Raw genomic sequence first — 16820 nt, forward strand, 5'->3', positions numbered from 1 at the left:
TTTATAAGACTTGCTGTCTGGGCAACGTTGTACAGAAGCTTGTGTTTGTCAAGAGGCCCGTGTTTTGGGGCCAGAGAGTCGATGAAGGAGAGGAGCTGTCAGCACAGCTGATCTGTACAGCCGGTGCTCGGCACAAGCGCAGACGCCCACCCATGTCAAATGTCAGCGCACTAATCGCTTTCCAATGCAGCCCTGCTGTAACCGCAGGGGCCAGAGACAGACACAGCTCACTGCTTCCTTCCGTACGTTTCCCAGGAAAGTCTGCCAACTAAAACCTACAAGCTCACCTTAAATAAGCTCCTTAACATTCATTCATCTTCCGAATCGCTTTGAAACATAGTTTTACTGCTATCATTTCCTGGGATTGTGTACCTAAAAAGTGTGTCGAGATGTTGCTCACAATTTTATGTTGGATAGTTGTCCTGCTGGGCTATTGAAAGTGTCAAATTGGCTGTATGTATTCAGCTAGACCTTGTTTACACAATGTCATTATCGCCAGAAAAACATTGCCAGGCTAAATTCAGAACCCCGGACAGAGGAAAAAACACACAATTTAGTTTCAGCACCATGGACAGTGTATTTTTTGTCGGGGACTGCGCACAGAGGAATTCATATGCGCCTTATTTCATTACCATGGACAGAGGAGCAGACTCTCTTTATTCTCGCACCACAGACAGAATACTCGAGTACCATGGACAGAGATATCCACTAGCCAGTTCTAGCCAAGGCCGAATTCTTTACCTCATCCCGCATATTCACAGTTCCTTAGGTATCAAAATTAACACTGTTATGTGATAGGCTAATTATGTCATGTGAAATTAAGATTTTCAAATTAGTTCTGTGACCAAATACTCCTGATATGATTTTTTAAAAAAAAGACGTTAAAAGACACGTTCCCCTATTACGCCGCATTGTGGGTAAAATATTGCCAATGGTACGTCAGGCTTGAGTGCAAGCCAGTCGGCGGTGCATGGTGGATGGCTCGAGGCCCTGAGGGAAAGCTTGGAGAGCAGAGCACGGTGTCATGCCAAAGAAAGCAAAGTTCCCCCCGCCCCACTGGGGCCCGGTCATGCCGTGAAAACGAGATGACATTACCGGGCCATTTAGCTGGCGGAAGAGCAGAAAGAAATAGGTGAGAGAGGCACCTAGTGTGTCGCTTTTGTTATATAATGCTTGGCTAATGTGTCAGTAGAGAGGTGCAAGGGGGGGGGGGGGGGGGTTCTCCTGATATAAAGAACGCTACAAAAGTATAGCACGTACTCACTTTACTCATAATTGGACAATGGATCAATGTGTCTGGACTATTTACACTGCACTGTGTACCTTTGCATAAATATATAGGAGACGTATTGCATCTTCATATTGAAATGTGGGCATGCGTGTGTGTGACGTGCACATTTTTCTCAAACATAAAACCGCGCAATGTTCCATTTAGGTATGTACAGTTTTTCCAAATATGACAAATGTAAACTGCCATACATTTGTTTAGATTAAAGGCGTTTTATGTTTTTGTTTTTATATATTGCGTTTTATTTGAGCAGAGATAATCATTAACACAACTTACAGGTGATAAACAATAATCATATGAGGTATATTTACGTTCCTAGGTTTGACACGGTGATTAAATCCTCACTCTTTTTTTATTTGTTGCTCGAAAAGCATTAGTACCAATACAAAGAAAGAATTTTACAACTCGATGAGTAGCTATTGGTCATTTAATGGAGTGTTTTACCGTTTTAGCACCACAATGATTGCCTTAAAAACATGAAAAACAAATCTCATAATTGAAAATGAATATGCCAGACATTATATTCCGACCCACCCTTATGTGTCCCCTCCTAACGCCACTCGGCGGTGCTCACAGACTTTCCCTTTCTGAGAGCTCACGCATTCAGTGCACACCGCTTGAGGAAAAACACATTAAACGTACCCATCGACCCGTCCACGTTCATCTTTTATGAACAATGGCACACAAAGAGTGAAGTAATAGCGATGATGAACATAAAACGCCTTCTCTCGAGTGTAACGGGTTCGTTTCAGCACCAGGGAGCTGTCCGGTATCCCGACGCAGGCAACTAAAAAGGCTCTGAAATGAGATTTAAAAAGCAGCATCCACATTGTCTATTTAATTGAACGTAGTATTATTAATGCAACGTCAGTGAGCACGACATATTCTGGTGATTGTGTAGTTTTTCACTTACTGAGCAGGAGCACAAAGGACCGTTTTCCTCTATATTTCTCTATTTATAGACCCTCTCCCCTCAGTGGAATGTACCATTCGATCCTCTCATAAGAAAAAAGGGGGCGCGGAGAAGCTGCGTTTGACACGAGCCAACTTTATAGCGAGTTTTGCTTACTGAAATCTCCCCACCACCGCGGCAGAAGTTGAGTCGGCCGTGCTCGTTTAAACCGAGAAGACACCCATAGCGACTCGAATGCAAAAAATAAAAAATAAAAAAGGTGCCAAGAAGCTGGGATGAGGGAACGTGGGTGTAAATAGGCAGTGAACACGCTTAGTCTCTCTCTCTCGCTCTCCCTCTGTCTTTCAGCCTCCCCTTCCTCTCTCTCTCGCTCTCTCTTTCGCTCTCTCACTCACTCACTCTCTCTCTCACTCACTCTCTGTTTCCTCTCTTTTATTATATCAATGAACGACTTTCTGAGTAGGACTTAAACACAAGGAATCAAAAGACTCCATCGGGACCAAAACGGCATCACGCGTTTCTGCTATGCGACTTGGCCGCGCGCTACATGTGTTTTCACATCAATGTAAATATTGGCTTTGATAGGACGAGAGCCCAATCAGCTCTGGTGCGGCTTGCTTTCGGACGCGAATTTTGACCAAGACTTGCGCCTTGCCTTTTCATTCGCCACCGCTCATATTGCCATCTGCTGCTGTTGCAAGCCACCCTCAACTCGCTGGCCGGTCCGAACGACGATGGCAACTTTAACCAACGGGCAGGTGGACGCCACGGTGCACGGGGTCGGTGTCGGGGTGGTCTCCGCCAGCACCAACGGGCTAGTGAACGGATTAAGCCACAACCACAGCCCGGCGGGCTGCCCGGCCACCATCCCCATGAAAGACCACGATGCCATCAAACTCTTCATCGGTCAGATCCCCCGCAACCTGGACGAGAAGGACCTGCGGCCCCTCTTCGAGGAGTTTGGCAAGATCTACGAGCTGACGGTGCTCAAGGACCGCTTCACTGGCATGCACAAAGGTGGGTGCGTGACGCTCCTCTGGACGGTCCACAGTGGACCCGTTTGTTCGGCATCGGAGGGCGTCAGGAGCGCCACTCTGAAAGCGTGACATGTAAAAAAAAAAAAAAAAAAAGACAAAATGACACGACTTGTCAGGACAACATGCATGCGTGCCGACTGCCTTTTTTTTTTTTTTTTTTTTTGTATGCACGCGGTTGTAAATGTGCTTTCATTCACTCCACTAAATCCAGTCCATTAAACTCACGTTTTCATGTTGCAATAGCTGGAGGCTGTGTTTGATTGCCTGCAGCATTGTGTATAGTTTGCGTGCGTGCGTGTTTGTGTGCGTGAGTGCGCGCGCGCGTCTCCCGTTCGCTCGCGTGTGCAACTAAAGTAGTATGTCCATAATTTAATTACAAATTTAAATTGACACTTTTTGGAAAATTACTTTCTAACTTTTTTTTTTTAATTGCACGGATCCACTTACAATGGCTATTAATTAGGCTGGTTTAACTTAATGGCTCATTAAATGATGTCAAATGTCTCCAAGTGGTTAGACGTGTCCTTTAAGGTGTAATATTAATGACTAGTCTTTGTTTAGGTGCAACAGGAATGATGGCACTTCCCACTTGTATTTTATTTTCTTCTCTCAAGAGAAGGCAAATCACCATTTAATGAGAGGTCAGTAATTGATCCACTGTACCTGCAGGACATCTCCCAGGGGAGCAAAGTACATTAGGGAAAAAAAAAATATCACTTTCTCAAAGCTGCTTTCAAACTGTCCTGTAAACATTTGTGTTTCATGCCGAATAACTTAAAAGGTAATTGTAAATATGTAAAAATTATTTCTGAGGGTATGTAAGCATGAGAGGACAAAAGAGACCAAGGGGGTATTTTATTAATAGCACAGCTGTAGTAGACCCCCTGTTGGACAGTTAATCAGCACTGGCTCCTGAACTATAGGCATGGCTCACCAGCTGATTCTAAGAACTGTCTCCTCACTGCGATATACGGCCCTGCTTCCCGCTTTCATTAGCGGGTCCCCGCTGTGCTCATATTTTAACTAGCTGGAGGCACGAGCTACACTGCCTGACTCGCTCGCATTCCCTACACACACCTTAAACACCTTCCAGCCACTTTCTATATAAGAAGTGTTCAAATTTAGCCATAGCGCAAATGTCACAAATACGTGATCATGTTTAGATGTGCTCCAAAGCCTCTTTTTTTTCTATTTCTTAGTCACATCTGACATTTATTTTTAACCAAATCACTGCTGTGAAATCTGTAGATTGCATGCAATTGCAGTTTTTCATTTGGCTTTATATTTCAGTATTTTCATACAGTCTTAACAAAAGTTTATGGAACAGCTGTTAAAACACTCAACTATTTTCACGCTTTTTATAGCGTCGTCCTCACTCGCTCACTTCATCTTGTCCCCTCAAAGTCGCGCTGGTCCAGAGTGTACATGTACGATTCGTTATGAGGCAGAAAGTGTATTTGCGTGTCGAGTGTTTCCACTACACTCCACCTCTTTTCTTTTTTCCCCCCAAAAAAAGAAAAAACTGCTTAGTAACATGTCATGCCTCACATTGGGATACAGTTGGCCCCATTTAGATTAACAAGGTGGCACTTTTACAAAGAAATAAGCTCGGTTTCAGTTCACTGATCCACAGCTTTTTGCCACTGCAGGTAATAAATGTTGCTTATCCTGTTCTACAGTATCAACAAGCCTAAAGAAGCAGCCTTCCCTATGGAAATGCTGCCTCTGAAGAAAGAGACCCCTATTATAGCCATTGTCAGCCGCGCCTGTGATACTATTGCCATAACCCTCCCCATAATGACTCCATGTATCACTAGTAATCTAGTCTTTAGGATTCTGTCCCCTTGGAACAGAGGGGCTGGGAGGGAGGGAGGGGGGGGCAGAGGTCTGCAGAGTCTGGGAGTGGGCACTGGGACAGCGGTGCAGGCCTACATTCTCTCAATGATTTTATTTCTCTCCCCTCTGCGACCGAGCCATGCTAATAGAGGCCATTTATAATGGTCACCGGCTGCTGCTGCTGCTGCCGCCGCTGCTGCAGCTACCGAGCACAGCGGGCTGAGACACACAGTTAGCACACAGAGGCAGCAGCTTTCAAGCCTCTTGTGTTCAATGTGTGGATGTAACTGCAGACACCTTTAATGAGGATTGTATGTCAAAATCTGCAGCTGATTAGCGGTGATGACGTGAGGCAAGCGTCGCACGACTTGAATGAAGTCTCACCATGGATGAACGACTGTTGCTGTTTCATGGGCTCACTCAAAGTCTGAGTCGAGCGTAATACTCACTTTTGAGTGATGTCAACAAAATGTTAGTTAGAACCGAAAACAATTTCATTTTATTCACACGGAACTACTAAAAGACAATGCCCGTATTTTGTAACGCCGAGTGGGCGCATGGTGTAATTGACAGTCGTCTTTTCCAAACTGCAGTTGATACAGCTCATAAAGCTTCTCATTGCATCTCTCTCGGTTTGCCTATTTTTTAAAATATATTTTGATCTTCTTTTGCATGAAAATGCCAGAAAAGAAGACTCACAACAGATTATGGGGCGTCTCATATTTGGTAAAACCAGGAAGTCATGATGCCAAAAACATGAAAGACTCATGCTGTGTTTTATTGCAGGCAATTAGATGTTACAGGCTACCATTAGAGAAGTGCCATCTGCAGAAAGGAGGATAAAAGCAAATTTGCCTTCGAACAAAAACTGTGTGTGTGTGCGTGTGTGTGTGTTCTGCAGGTCTACGTTAATGCAGCATGCGTTCCGGACGAAAAATTTCACTCCAGTTGCATCATCCTCTCTGTGGGATCTTTCTCTATCTCCTCTTGCAGTTGCTTTGGGAGCATTGTGTGTGTGCGTGTGGACTCCTCCCAGCATACTACACTCGGCTTCTCTTACAATGCACGCTCAGACTCCACTTTGTGTCCTGTTTCTAGATGCATCACTATCGATTTGGGCTGTTTTTGTAGGGAGGACGGCAACATGTGTCACAGAGGACGTGGCTACTTACCAAAGTACACGTAACCGGCAGCGCCACCCTGCTCTCACCAGGCACACCGTGGAACAACTCAAAATTGTCAGGATAAAAAAAAAAAAAAAAAAAAAAAAAAAGGGCGGAGCAATTAGGAAATACAACAATACTAAATTATAAAGAGAGGTGGCTCAGTTGTTCGTTGTGGTCAATTGTGAGACGGCCAAGCTTGTGTCACATGAGCAGTTGAAGAGAAAGACAAAAAATGGCGCTCCTGCACATATTAGCATGCTAACAGCATGAGTGGAGACATGACGCCTGTCACAGAGACGAGGCCCTTGCCTTTATTTTTGACCTTACTGCTCCTCTCTTTAAAAGCAATGACCTTTGCACACTGTGCACACTGAGAGGGAGGAACGACTAAGCTCAGAAAAGGAAAGTTGGTGGCCGCATGCAAAACTATCTTAACACTCAGGAGAGCGCTGGCGTCCCAGTTTGATTAAAATATGATCATGTGGATAGCCAAGTTGTTGCACTCCGGAGCGGTTTTAACTACTTGAGGTGTGATTGGTCACTCGGCCCCAGTGCAAGTAGACGGTAATGGAATCAAAATGCACACTGAGAATCACTGTTTCATTCTAAACTACATTTGCCAGCATTCGGCATTTGTTGGTGAGCCAGAATGAAGACTGACTAGTTGCACATATTGATGATGTTGGTGAACGCAATTTGAAAATTATATTATCCAGGGAAGCCATTTAATTCACTCACGGAAAACATTTAATGTTACTAGTTCAAAGATCACACGGCGTCCGGGTGTGTACTTGTGCATTAGCGTCTACTTAATGTTGCTACTTGGCAAGCTCTGACCCGTGGAGACGAGCAGATGTAGATAGATAGACCCCCCCCCCCCCCCTTTTTTTTTTTTTTTTTTTTTTTTTACTGGTTTGTTAGTTTTTATGCAGCCTACTCTGCAAATTGTTTTTTCTCTCCTCACCTAAACTGCTCAACCAATAGCCCAAAGCATTTTTAGAATGAAGTCAGTGTTTCATCAACATTTGGCCTTTAGTATTCCATATGCTTCCCACTCTTGCTTTCCTATTGTTGCTTCGGTTGAATGTTTTAGTAGATGGAATAAAAAGTTGTTTTTCTGGGGGGTTTTTCCCCTCCCACAGCATTTTTAATAAATGTTCCTTCGGCATAGTTTCTATTTCCCAGGTTTTTGCATCGCATCTTTGCATTGTGTTGAGTTGTCACAATTTGACACTTTGGGTGTACGTATGTTTGTTTTGTTTTGTTTTCTTCATCTTTTGTAATCTGCTTGCAGTACCGATTGTTGAAGCGGTGTGTGCAATACTTGCGAAAGTCTTACAAGTTGTTTTGGAGCCGTACCTTTTGTTCTGTGTGATTGCATTTATTTATGTCTAAATTGGAAAAAGCAAATGGAGACATGACAGTTTAAACAAGCACTGTATTGAAAGTGCTGCTCTTTTGATGACATAAATTGCTAAATAGGATTCTCCAAAACTCCTTCAGAGCAACCAGAACATGATTCTTGACTTTGCATTCCTGTCATCTGGCTTGTTATCTCACTTTCCCGATGGACAACTTTCTTCACAGTCTTCGTGCAGCCTTGAAAACTGAAAACTTTTTTTTTTTTTAAATCATGCATATTACGGAACGTGTCACCATTGTGTGTTTATCGCATTACAGATTTTCCCCGGAACATTTTTCATCTGTCATCTGTCTTTTTCTATATGCTTGGAGTGTATGTGTGATTATACAGCAGACAATAGAACTGTGCAGGCTTCCAGTTTAAAGAGGAACGCTCAGTTGTAACTGTCTATGTTTAATAGTAATATGAATATTTAACGTGCAAGCGCAGATGGAGCCCTCACTATGCACATGAATTTGGCTCTTGCTGCAGCCCTGCACTGCAGAAGCTTTGCATGAGGAACTAGCAGCATGACACAGCAGTAATATGAAAAATAGACCTTCATTTTGTCACCGCTAACAGTGTCACTGGCACATTAATTCACGTCCAGCGAGCAATAATTCTACTTTCTACCCTCCGTGTCATGCACAGTGTTTGTTTGGAACTTTATCCAAGGCATTTTGACTCTTAAAATTCATTTGCACAGATTTTATGGTCAAATATTTCAGATAGTTTTTTTCCAGCTTTCATGCAGAGGTAAGCAAGTGGACTGATCATTTCCAGAAAAGCCGAGTTGATGTTTATTGGCCACAAAATGGCTATTTGTGACTTAGAGTGACATTTCTAGCCCTGTCGGCTGAATGAGAACAGAACAGAATGCATGTTGGTGATCAGACCACACTTATTTGCTGTCTGTGGATTAACAATTAGCATCTTCGATCCTCAATGGATTTGTAACGCAAAAGCCGATTTGCGGCGTTCACTGATTTGCTCTTTTTTTATTTTACCATGTCTCTTCATACTTATTTCATGTCTCCAATTAAAAATGCACCACGTTGACTTGTAAGAAGGAAGGTGGGGATGAGGGTTAGGACTTTCCAAAGATCCCACTCAATTATTCAAAACCAAAGGCAATTCGGAAGATGGGTATTGTAAGGCAGGCAGAAGTTTTCAAAGGCTTCTGGTCTCAAATGACATAAAAGAGCTTCTGATGTTTGACCCTGTTCTCTAAATTAAAACAAAAGTAAACATACAATGTAAAACTCAACCTGCTGCGAAAATGTGTTGACTTCTGAGCAAAATAATGTTCTTTTTTTTATGGGCTCCCCTATTCACTGCAAGTGAGAACACGTTGCATATTTGGACTCCCAGAGTCAGCAAGCTTCGTTTAAAATATGACTTCTTTTTTAGCAGATGCGAGAAGAACATCTGACGTTAGCAACTCACAACAGCTTTAGAATTTGACTGTAAATTTCTTCACAAGAAATATGTGATCTTTGGAGTCTATCTATGCCATCAAAAAATAAGAGAAGAGCTTTGAATGCTGATTTTAAACGTTGGCTTTCGGAATCATATTATTCTCCTCCAAAATTAGGCATTTTGCAGATCCGATATTATCATCCCAACTATATCGGCATCCCGATTAGGGAAGCTACATCAAGGCCTCGTTCTATTATCCTGGTTGGAGAGCAGATGGAGCAAAACACATCGTTGCAGAGGGAGATGGTGCAAGAGGGCGTAAAACGACGGAGGGAGACGTTGAAACTGGGTGATGTAAGAGAATACGTCAAATAGGTGAGGGAGATCCACGGGAGAGAGTCAGCGAGAGGAGGGGTGCACACAAAAGACACGATATCAAAAGGCAGACAGTCGAATAGAAAGTCGGGAAATGGGATTGGACAATGTGAGTGCAAGGCGGGATGGGAGTGGGAGGGGGTGAGGAGGAGGAGGAGGAGGAGGAGGCAGAAAAGATTGAGGGAGTCCCAGAGACAGATGTGGCCCTCGCTGGCCCCAGCTGATTGATGGCTTCTGGCCTACTTCCATGCCAGGCTCTGACCTCTCTGCCCTCTGCTGTAATTTATAGGCTGAGTTTTGCCAGATTTAAGTGCTACACTCGCCGGCCATCATGGCCCAAGAAAGGAGAATGACCTTCTTTGGAAGAGAGCTGAATTAGACCCCCACTGCTCTCGGACACCCCGGGAGCAAAGTGTGCCCTCCATATTAGCAGGATCTTACGTAACTTATTAAGCGACACACTTTTTTTTTTTAGGTCATGAAGTTTTGTTTTAGGATTTAACATCAGCAAGAATAGATTAATAAGTGGATTAGTGTTTTAGGGGATGTTTTTTGAGGAGGAGTTAACCGCAGTTGGATTTTGAAATCTTTGATGCTGGTCCAACAAAGTCATCGATGTCATCTCCAGTTAAATCCAGTGACTTCATTTTTTTTTTCTTGGCACTTGTTTACATGGCAACCCCAATACTGCCAATATTCGGGTTTTAAAAGGCTTATTGACTGAAGCGCTTGAGTTCTTCTCGGATGTTTTCAGTCCGAGATTGGGTCCCAGCTGAACGAGAGCAATATGAAATTTCACTGTATGAAAATAAACAAGGTCTTGCATCTCTGCATTCTCTCGCTGGTGGGCTCGCTTGGTTAGCTGCTTGGTGGGCTCAGCTGGGTTCGTGTTTGACCATTTAAAGCGCTTCGGCAATGCACGACTCAGTCGGGGAAAGATCTGGAAGCAAAGCCATTGGCAAATTATTGGACATTTGCAATTTAATGGTTTTTGAAATCTCTGCCTTTTTTCTGCACCGGTTCGCAACGAGACAGTCTATTAGTTTGGTTCTTTAATCACAGAACTGGAGATGGGAATCCTGGTCATACACTTCCAGTCCTTCACTTGGTGTTGAATGATTTCATGGAGGGTATAGAGAGAAATGGGAAGGGGGGGGGGGGGGGTATATGTGCATGTGTGTGTGCGTGTGTGTTTGCATCCACATCATTCTGTGAACATTCATTATTTGATAAATATGGCTTCCCCCCGGCGCACAATTTGTGTGCGTGTGTGAGGGAGAGAGCTCGGGAAAGAGAGATTCCTTTACATCTTATTCATCAATAATATGGAGACACACACACTCTCTCGCTCTCTCATCGAGCACAGCAAGAAAAACGATAAAGATGGCTTCCAGCGTCATGTTTCAAAATATTACTACCACAACTGCTCAAATTGAAAACGAGATAGTTTACGTCGTCGACTAACGGATCAAATGCACCACAAGATAAAGAGCATGATGAAGCAAGTTGTACAATATAATTAAGTGATGTCATACTTTTTTTTTTTTGCGGCTCAATAAGAATATATTCAATATTTTGGGCAGTTTTTACTTTTGTTACAACTCATAAAGGTTCGCCATTGAAAGGAATCATCGGTAGCTCTAAGATGACCGACCCGATCCGGAAATAGAAGCTACCTAATTGGCTGTGTAATCTCAATAAACGAACTTGTTAATGCTGTGTTGGTAAATGATGACGTGATTTAAGACACGGCTGGCTGAGATGCTTTGTTGGTTTTTATTCGTTGCCACATGGTAGAGGACGGACGCCGGCTAAGCGTGTTTACTGGAGGTATGGAAATGCTCGAATGCCTTTCATGTGTCCTTCCACTATGGCGAGCGACTACTGTTCCATGTTAGCGTTGCAAACATCCTAATTGTGTTAAATGGGGAAAAGAGGGGAGGGGGAAGATTAAAATCCATTAAAGTGTTCTGTGAGGGGATGCTATTCCCGGGATGGTGCTTTTGTTCACTTTGGCAAGGCCGAGTTTCTCCTTCAAACACGGCAAACGTTGTCATTGTGTCTACCTAAAACGTTGTCGCCGGCTCTTGCTCTTTTATTCACTGTCACACTCGCTTTGCTCCTCTTTGCATTTTCTTTTTGTGATTGCCTCTCTCCATCCTTCTTACTGTCTTTGTGTGTCACTCCCATTTTCTCTCTGTCTATCGCTCGCCTGCATTCCCTTTGTAGCCTTGTTTCTTTCCATCACTCTCTCTCTCCTTCTCCCTCTGTCTGTCTCAGCGTCAGATAAGCTCACTGGGGGAGACTTTAGAGGACTCTCCATCTGTGTATAAATAGCTCTGGATGAATTATTGAGGGACCTGGGGTTGCTAATAATCCCGCAGGACCCATCTGACAATGACACAGAAGATGGAGGGAAAACAATTACGCAGGATTTCTCCTTCAGAAGAGAGAGCATGGGGGAGGGGAGGGGAGGAGGGAAGCCGGTGGCCTCTGGGAGCCTCCTCGCGGGGCCCAACATCTTGGCTAATAAACCCAATTAAATCTCCGGAATCAATCGGGCCCCCGTGGGCATCGTCTCTCTTCCTCCCCCGGACGGCGTGTACCAACAGGAAGTGTAATGATTCATGTTCCCCCCGCTCTTGGTTCAGATCGTCCTCTCATCTCAATCTCGCGCGCCGGCAAGGAGGACGAGACAGGACGGGACAGGACGGCACGTCCGGCGAGGCGGGATAATAGGACGAGGGGGGGAAAGAAAGGGAAGGAGAAGACGGGCCGGCCGAGCGGCACAGAAGAATATTAATGGGAGTGTTTATCCTGTAAGTGTTTTACCCAGGGGACAAGACATGCGAGCGCTCCCCGTGCCCCAGACTTTGTGTTCTCCCTGACACGTCTGATTCCTCCGTCGACAGATTTTTGAGTAATGGGCCCGACCCACCGCATGTGTTCCTGACATATACCGTTCATCCATCTGTTCATCTGCCTCTAATTGGGTCAGAGACGGACAGGCATTTACATTTGACTGCTCTATTATGAAGGAAGCTAGAAAGGAAAACTTTTATCGCTCGAGTTTGTAGCGCTGAGGAGACCCGAGTCTGGGATGTGATGAAAAGTGGCAAGATTTTATGGGGATGAAATTTTGCTTCAAACTGATTTTGTCATAACTATTATATGTTGTTATTGACCTAGTATCATTTTTTTTTTGCAGATTCAGGCCATAGGGGGGGAAGCAAAAAATATGACACGATAGAAGGTGTCAAAGTCCAGGTGGCAGCTGAGTCATCTCTTTAGTGAAGCAGTTTCTTGAATGAGACAATTGGGGCCATTCAAAAAAAAAAAAAAAAAGTTTGCAAGGCACAATGACAAAAGCAGCTTCATGCAGACTCAAACATCTTTTTGTGACTTACAACCACATTTGTCACATCATCCCGCATCAAGCATTTGCTCCTTGCGATACAAACGATAGTTGTGCGCCAGTGAGAGATTCAAAAGTAATGGAACGGTTTGACAGTCATTTTACTCAAGTGAGTTTAACTAAAACTACAATGCTCGAATTGCCGTAAGTGTCCATTTTCTTTTGTACGCGCCCCATTGTTGGACACACAAACAGCTATTGGAGATCGAAATCATTCGTGAGTCAACATTCCAGCAATGCCATTCATTGTGCTCCGTTTCTATTTTGGTCTTTTTCAATCCCAGCAGGCCTATTGGAGAAATCATCTCCAACTAGAAAGATGATTTATTTCGGAGAAGGCAACGACCAATGTGATCAGTGAAATGTTCCTGTGGAAAACAGCTTGAATGAGTTTGGCAAGAAAATTATGAAATCCCACCGCTCTAAAGCGTGTGCGTATGGGTGTGGGTCTGAGTGTGTGTGTGTGTGTGTGTGTGTACTCTTTGTCTTGAAGAGCGCAGCTTTGTGCCTACTGTTGGACAACATGAGGATTCAAACCACACATACACTCAAGTCCATTTTGTTTGTTTTCCTTTTTTCGACCCTCACTGGACGAACATGAGAAGAGAAAGGGGGGAGAATATGTTGGTTCGGTGTGCATGTGGGTGTGTGTGTGTGTGTGTGTGTGTTTGACACTGTCCTAATGATGCATTTTCTAGTCCATTGATTCCGAGGCTCTGCTCTCCAGTAAATCCTTCACATGCAACACATTAAAGCTCGCCCTTTTTCCTCCTTCGCCAATCGATTAGCACAGCTTAGAGACAGCCTCGCTGGGAAGCAGGGCGAGAGATGCCACTTGTTATCTTCAGGGACACACACACACGCACGCATACACACACCGTTTCGAGGGTCTTCTTCTGTCACTTTGTGTTTGGTTGGGTTATTTACGTAACTTCCTGTCTATAGTTTTTGATAGAGCAACCTGAATTTTATGGTAAATTCTCAAGAATGAGTGAGCCCATATTTTTTGGGGGGGAAAATACACACCGATGTTATGTGTATCATCTGGATTCTGTGCCCAAAAGCTGACATGCATTGAAAGTGAACATGTCATCGCAAAATCTAATGAGAAATTATTTTGATCTTTAACAATTAGGCTGGATTGAAGCCATTGACTGAATCGCATCTTATTGTAATGCTCCTATATTGTTATCGTAATGGTAATTGCTAGTGGGCTGGTGGCCATATCTGATGCTGGGATCTGTTCTCACACAGCCTCGTGATTGCCTGGCAACCAGTCCAGGCTGTAGCGTTCCCACTAAGTCAGCTGGGATATTTTCCGATATTGTACACCGAGACCCTGAATGACCAGAATTTGGCTGGATTGTGAATATTTGGTTCGAAGCAACCTGTTGCAGAATTCAATGCACGGAATGGGGCAGCAGATCCATGGACAAACTTTGTATTAATTTGCCGCTAAATACCTTTTGAGCTAATTAAATAGCCATTTCACGGAGATATTTACAAGGAGAGTCCCAACCTTTGATGGTAGAATTAATCTGCATGATGATCGATTTTCTACTGATTTGGATTGTTTGAGCTCAGAATTATTATTATTATTATTATTATTATTTGGAGAGATGCAAGCACTCTGCATTGGAGTTTTCACCTGCACAATAAGTCTTTTTCCCTGGGTGACTTTCATGGAGCAACGTCCGAGCAATTTGCATATTGCCACCTGCGACCGCTGTTACACTTTACTATAAATGAATTCACCTCATCGTTCATTATACTGCCCCTTAGTTCTGCCTGCCCCAGCTGAAATCATATAGCTCGGACCAGCGTTCATTAGTCACGGCAACGGCTCCTGGATATCAAGCCAAGTTTTACACAATAAAAAAAGGATGTAGTGCGCTCTGAGCTGTAATTGAAGTTTTCTTTATTTGGGCTCCCTATTCACACATATCGTAGTGCACTGCTCATCCCCAAGTTCATATCGTGGTCTTTAAAGTTATTGAATCAGCCTTTACAGCTGGCAATTTAAGATTTTCAGGTGATACGGGCAGAAAGTAGGAAGGTTTTTGTCCCCTGGAATAGCCTCCATCCTTTATATCTATTCACCATTGTGAGTAATGATCGGAGGGGTCAGCATAGGTGAAGGGGATATGAGGAACTGCTGCTCACTTTATTGAATTACTATCCCTCACGGGAGCACTTGTTTTGTTTTTTAGCCTGATATCAGATCCCAGCAACTCAAATATGGATATGCACTTTTAATTAAAATTGGAACCTTAGTTTGTGTTAGTTGTTTGTTTTGTGTGTGACCTACTTATACAGATTCAATGAAATTACTTACTGTGTAGGTTCTAATTAAATAATTCAATATCTCCTTGGCATGCAGTTTACCCGTATTACGAACATGTTTATCACCTCTTTAAAGAATTTTTTTTATTGACAGCCTAAAATTGGTCAATGTTTTTTAAGGAAGTGCTCCACGGTCACGCAACGAGGAAGTTCAGCTGCGCAGCAGATAAAAAGTTTAACGCTATTGACTCTTTTGAGGCTTTTACCAAGATGTTCTAAAATATTTAAATGAGCACTGGGAGTTTCTCCCCATCTGTAGCTGGGAATAAAAGGATAGAGTGTGAGGAGGGAACTTTTTATGTCAGCCTCTTTACAATCCTTGAATTAATGGGCGCAAGATAATTAGAGAATTCTCAGCAATAACTTGTCCCTTAGCTTCCGCTCTTGGGTGGCGCAGAGGCGGATCCTGCCGACGAAAAGTAATTCACGTGTCCAGTAATAGTGTGAAGCACTAATTCAGGGAGCCATGCACTGGGATTCATATGGCTTATAAGGCAATTGTCATTCCAGGGCTGAAATCTGCACTGTAAAACTGATTTTATCAGTGTTCCATCATTTGCATGGACATACATTGAAAGAAAAGTATGGAGCAAACTTTCATATCACCTCATTTCATCTCAACGCTGTCATCAAAGTGTGACACATTCTCTCTGCTGGAAGGTGTTACTTTTCAGTGCGATAGTCTCTCTGGTGATATAAGGTGGAAAAGGCCTATAATAGAAGCCGCTTTCTTTCAGTCCAATATGATTTTGTAGAGTCTATTCCTTATCCAGTACATGTCCCTTCTTTGACAACTAAGTGCCTACGAATGGCGCAAGACATTCCGAGCTACTAAAATCAAGCCTGATGATTTCCGATAAGTGGTTGAATAGCTCGGAAAAATAACTACATTTTCGGTGACTCACGGAAAAAAATATATATATAAAGTAGAAATTACTACAGCCGATTCAGAGTTTATTAGCAACGCAAATCCTTTGAAAATGCAACTCTGACCTCGTCGTAGTCTTCCATAATTTGCTAGCTCCCGCCACAGAAGTTCAGCCCAGGACCCCGACTTCTCCGATCATCACATCCAATATTCCCTTGCTCCTCTCTTTCATCCTATCTTTTCCCGTCCCCCTTATTCTCACCCCCTCAGTGGGTATGTGTCCCTTTGGGGTGTCTGCGCCAGTTGAGATAAGCAGCAAGTGTAGGACACAGGGGGATGGTGTTCACAGAAGCTCCATGATCTTATCTCCACTTTCCCTTCTCTTGCTCTCCCATACCGAGTTCGCCTTCTCTGTCCCGCTCTTTTTTCCCCCTTTTTCGTTTTGCTTCCTTGTCCTTCTTTCCCCTTATCCCATCTTTACTCTCTGCTTTCTGCATACCCACACACATTAGACATCCTCTCAGATCCCCTCTGCACTGCAGTTGATTTGAATTTGAAGTGAAGGGAAACCAAATTGGCAACATTGACATCAGAAACAAACAGCTTATCGCTCTCTCCTGGGCCAATATTGGGGTCTTAGTTAGATACTGAAGCTCCTGCCAGCATCGGACTTGTGACAATGATGATAAATTGAATGTGTGTTGACTGTCACGCATTGTATACGTGAGACTCGATGAGCAGCTTTGCATTTGAGCGCG

The 16820-nt window shown here is 43.6% G+C and overlaps 1 protein-coding gene across 5 annotated transcripts in view; it reads left to right on the forward strand.

The window, feature by feature from the left end:
- Positions 1-2418: 2418 nt before the first annotated feature.
- Positions 2419-16820, forward strand: part of celf4 (CUGBP, Elav-like family member 4) — a 57587-nt gene continuing 43185 nt past the window's right edge. For 2 of the 5 annotated variants that reach the window (XM_049734971.2, XM_049734974.2), the window contains exon 1: positions 2420-3218. In XM_049734971.2, coding sequence (XP_049590928.1) covers positions 2936-3218 — 283 coding nt within the window. In that variant the 5' untranslated portion in view covers positions 2420-2935. Of the gene's footprint in view, positions 3219-16820 lie in introns of all 5 variants that reach the window. The other 3 variants (XM_049734973.2, XM_049734975.2, XM_049734976.2) reach the window with 2 other exon arrangements.

This window comes from Syngnathus scovelli, chromosome 11 (genome assembly GCF_024217435.2).
Source record: "Syngnathus scovelli strain Florida chromosome 11, RoL_Ssco_1.2, whole genome shotgun sequence".
Taxonomy (NCBI): Eukaryota; Metazoa; Chordata; class Actinopteri; order Syngnathiformes; family Syngnathidae; genus Syngnathus; species Syngnathus scovelli.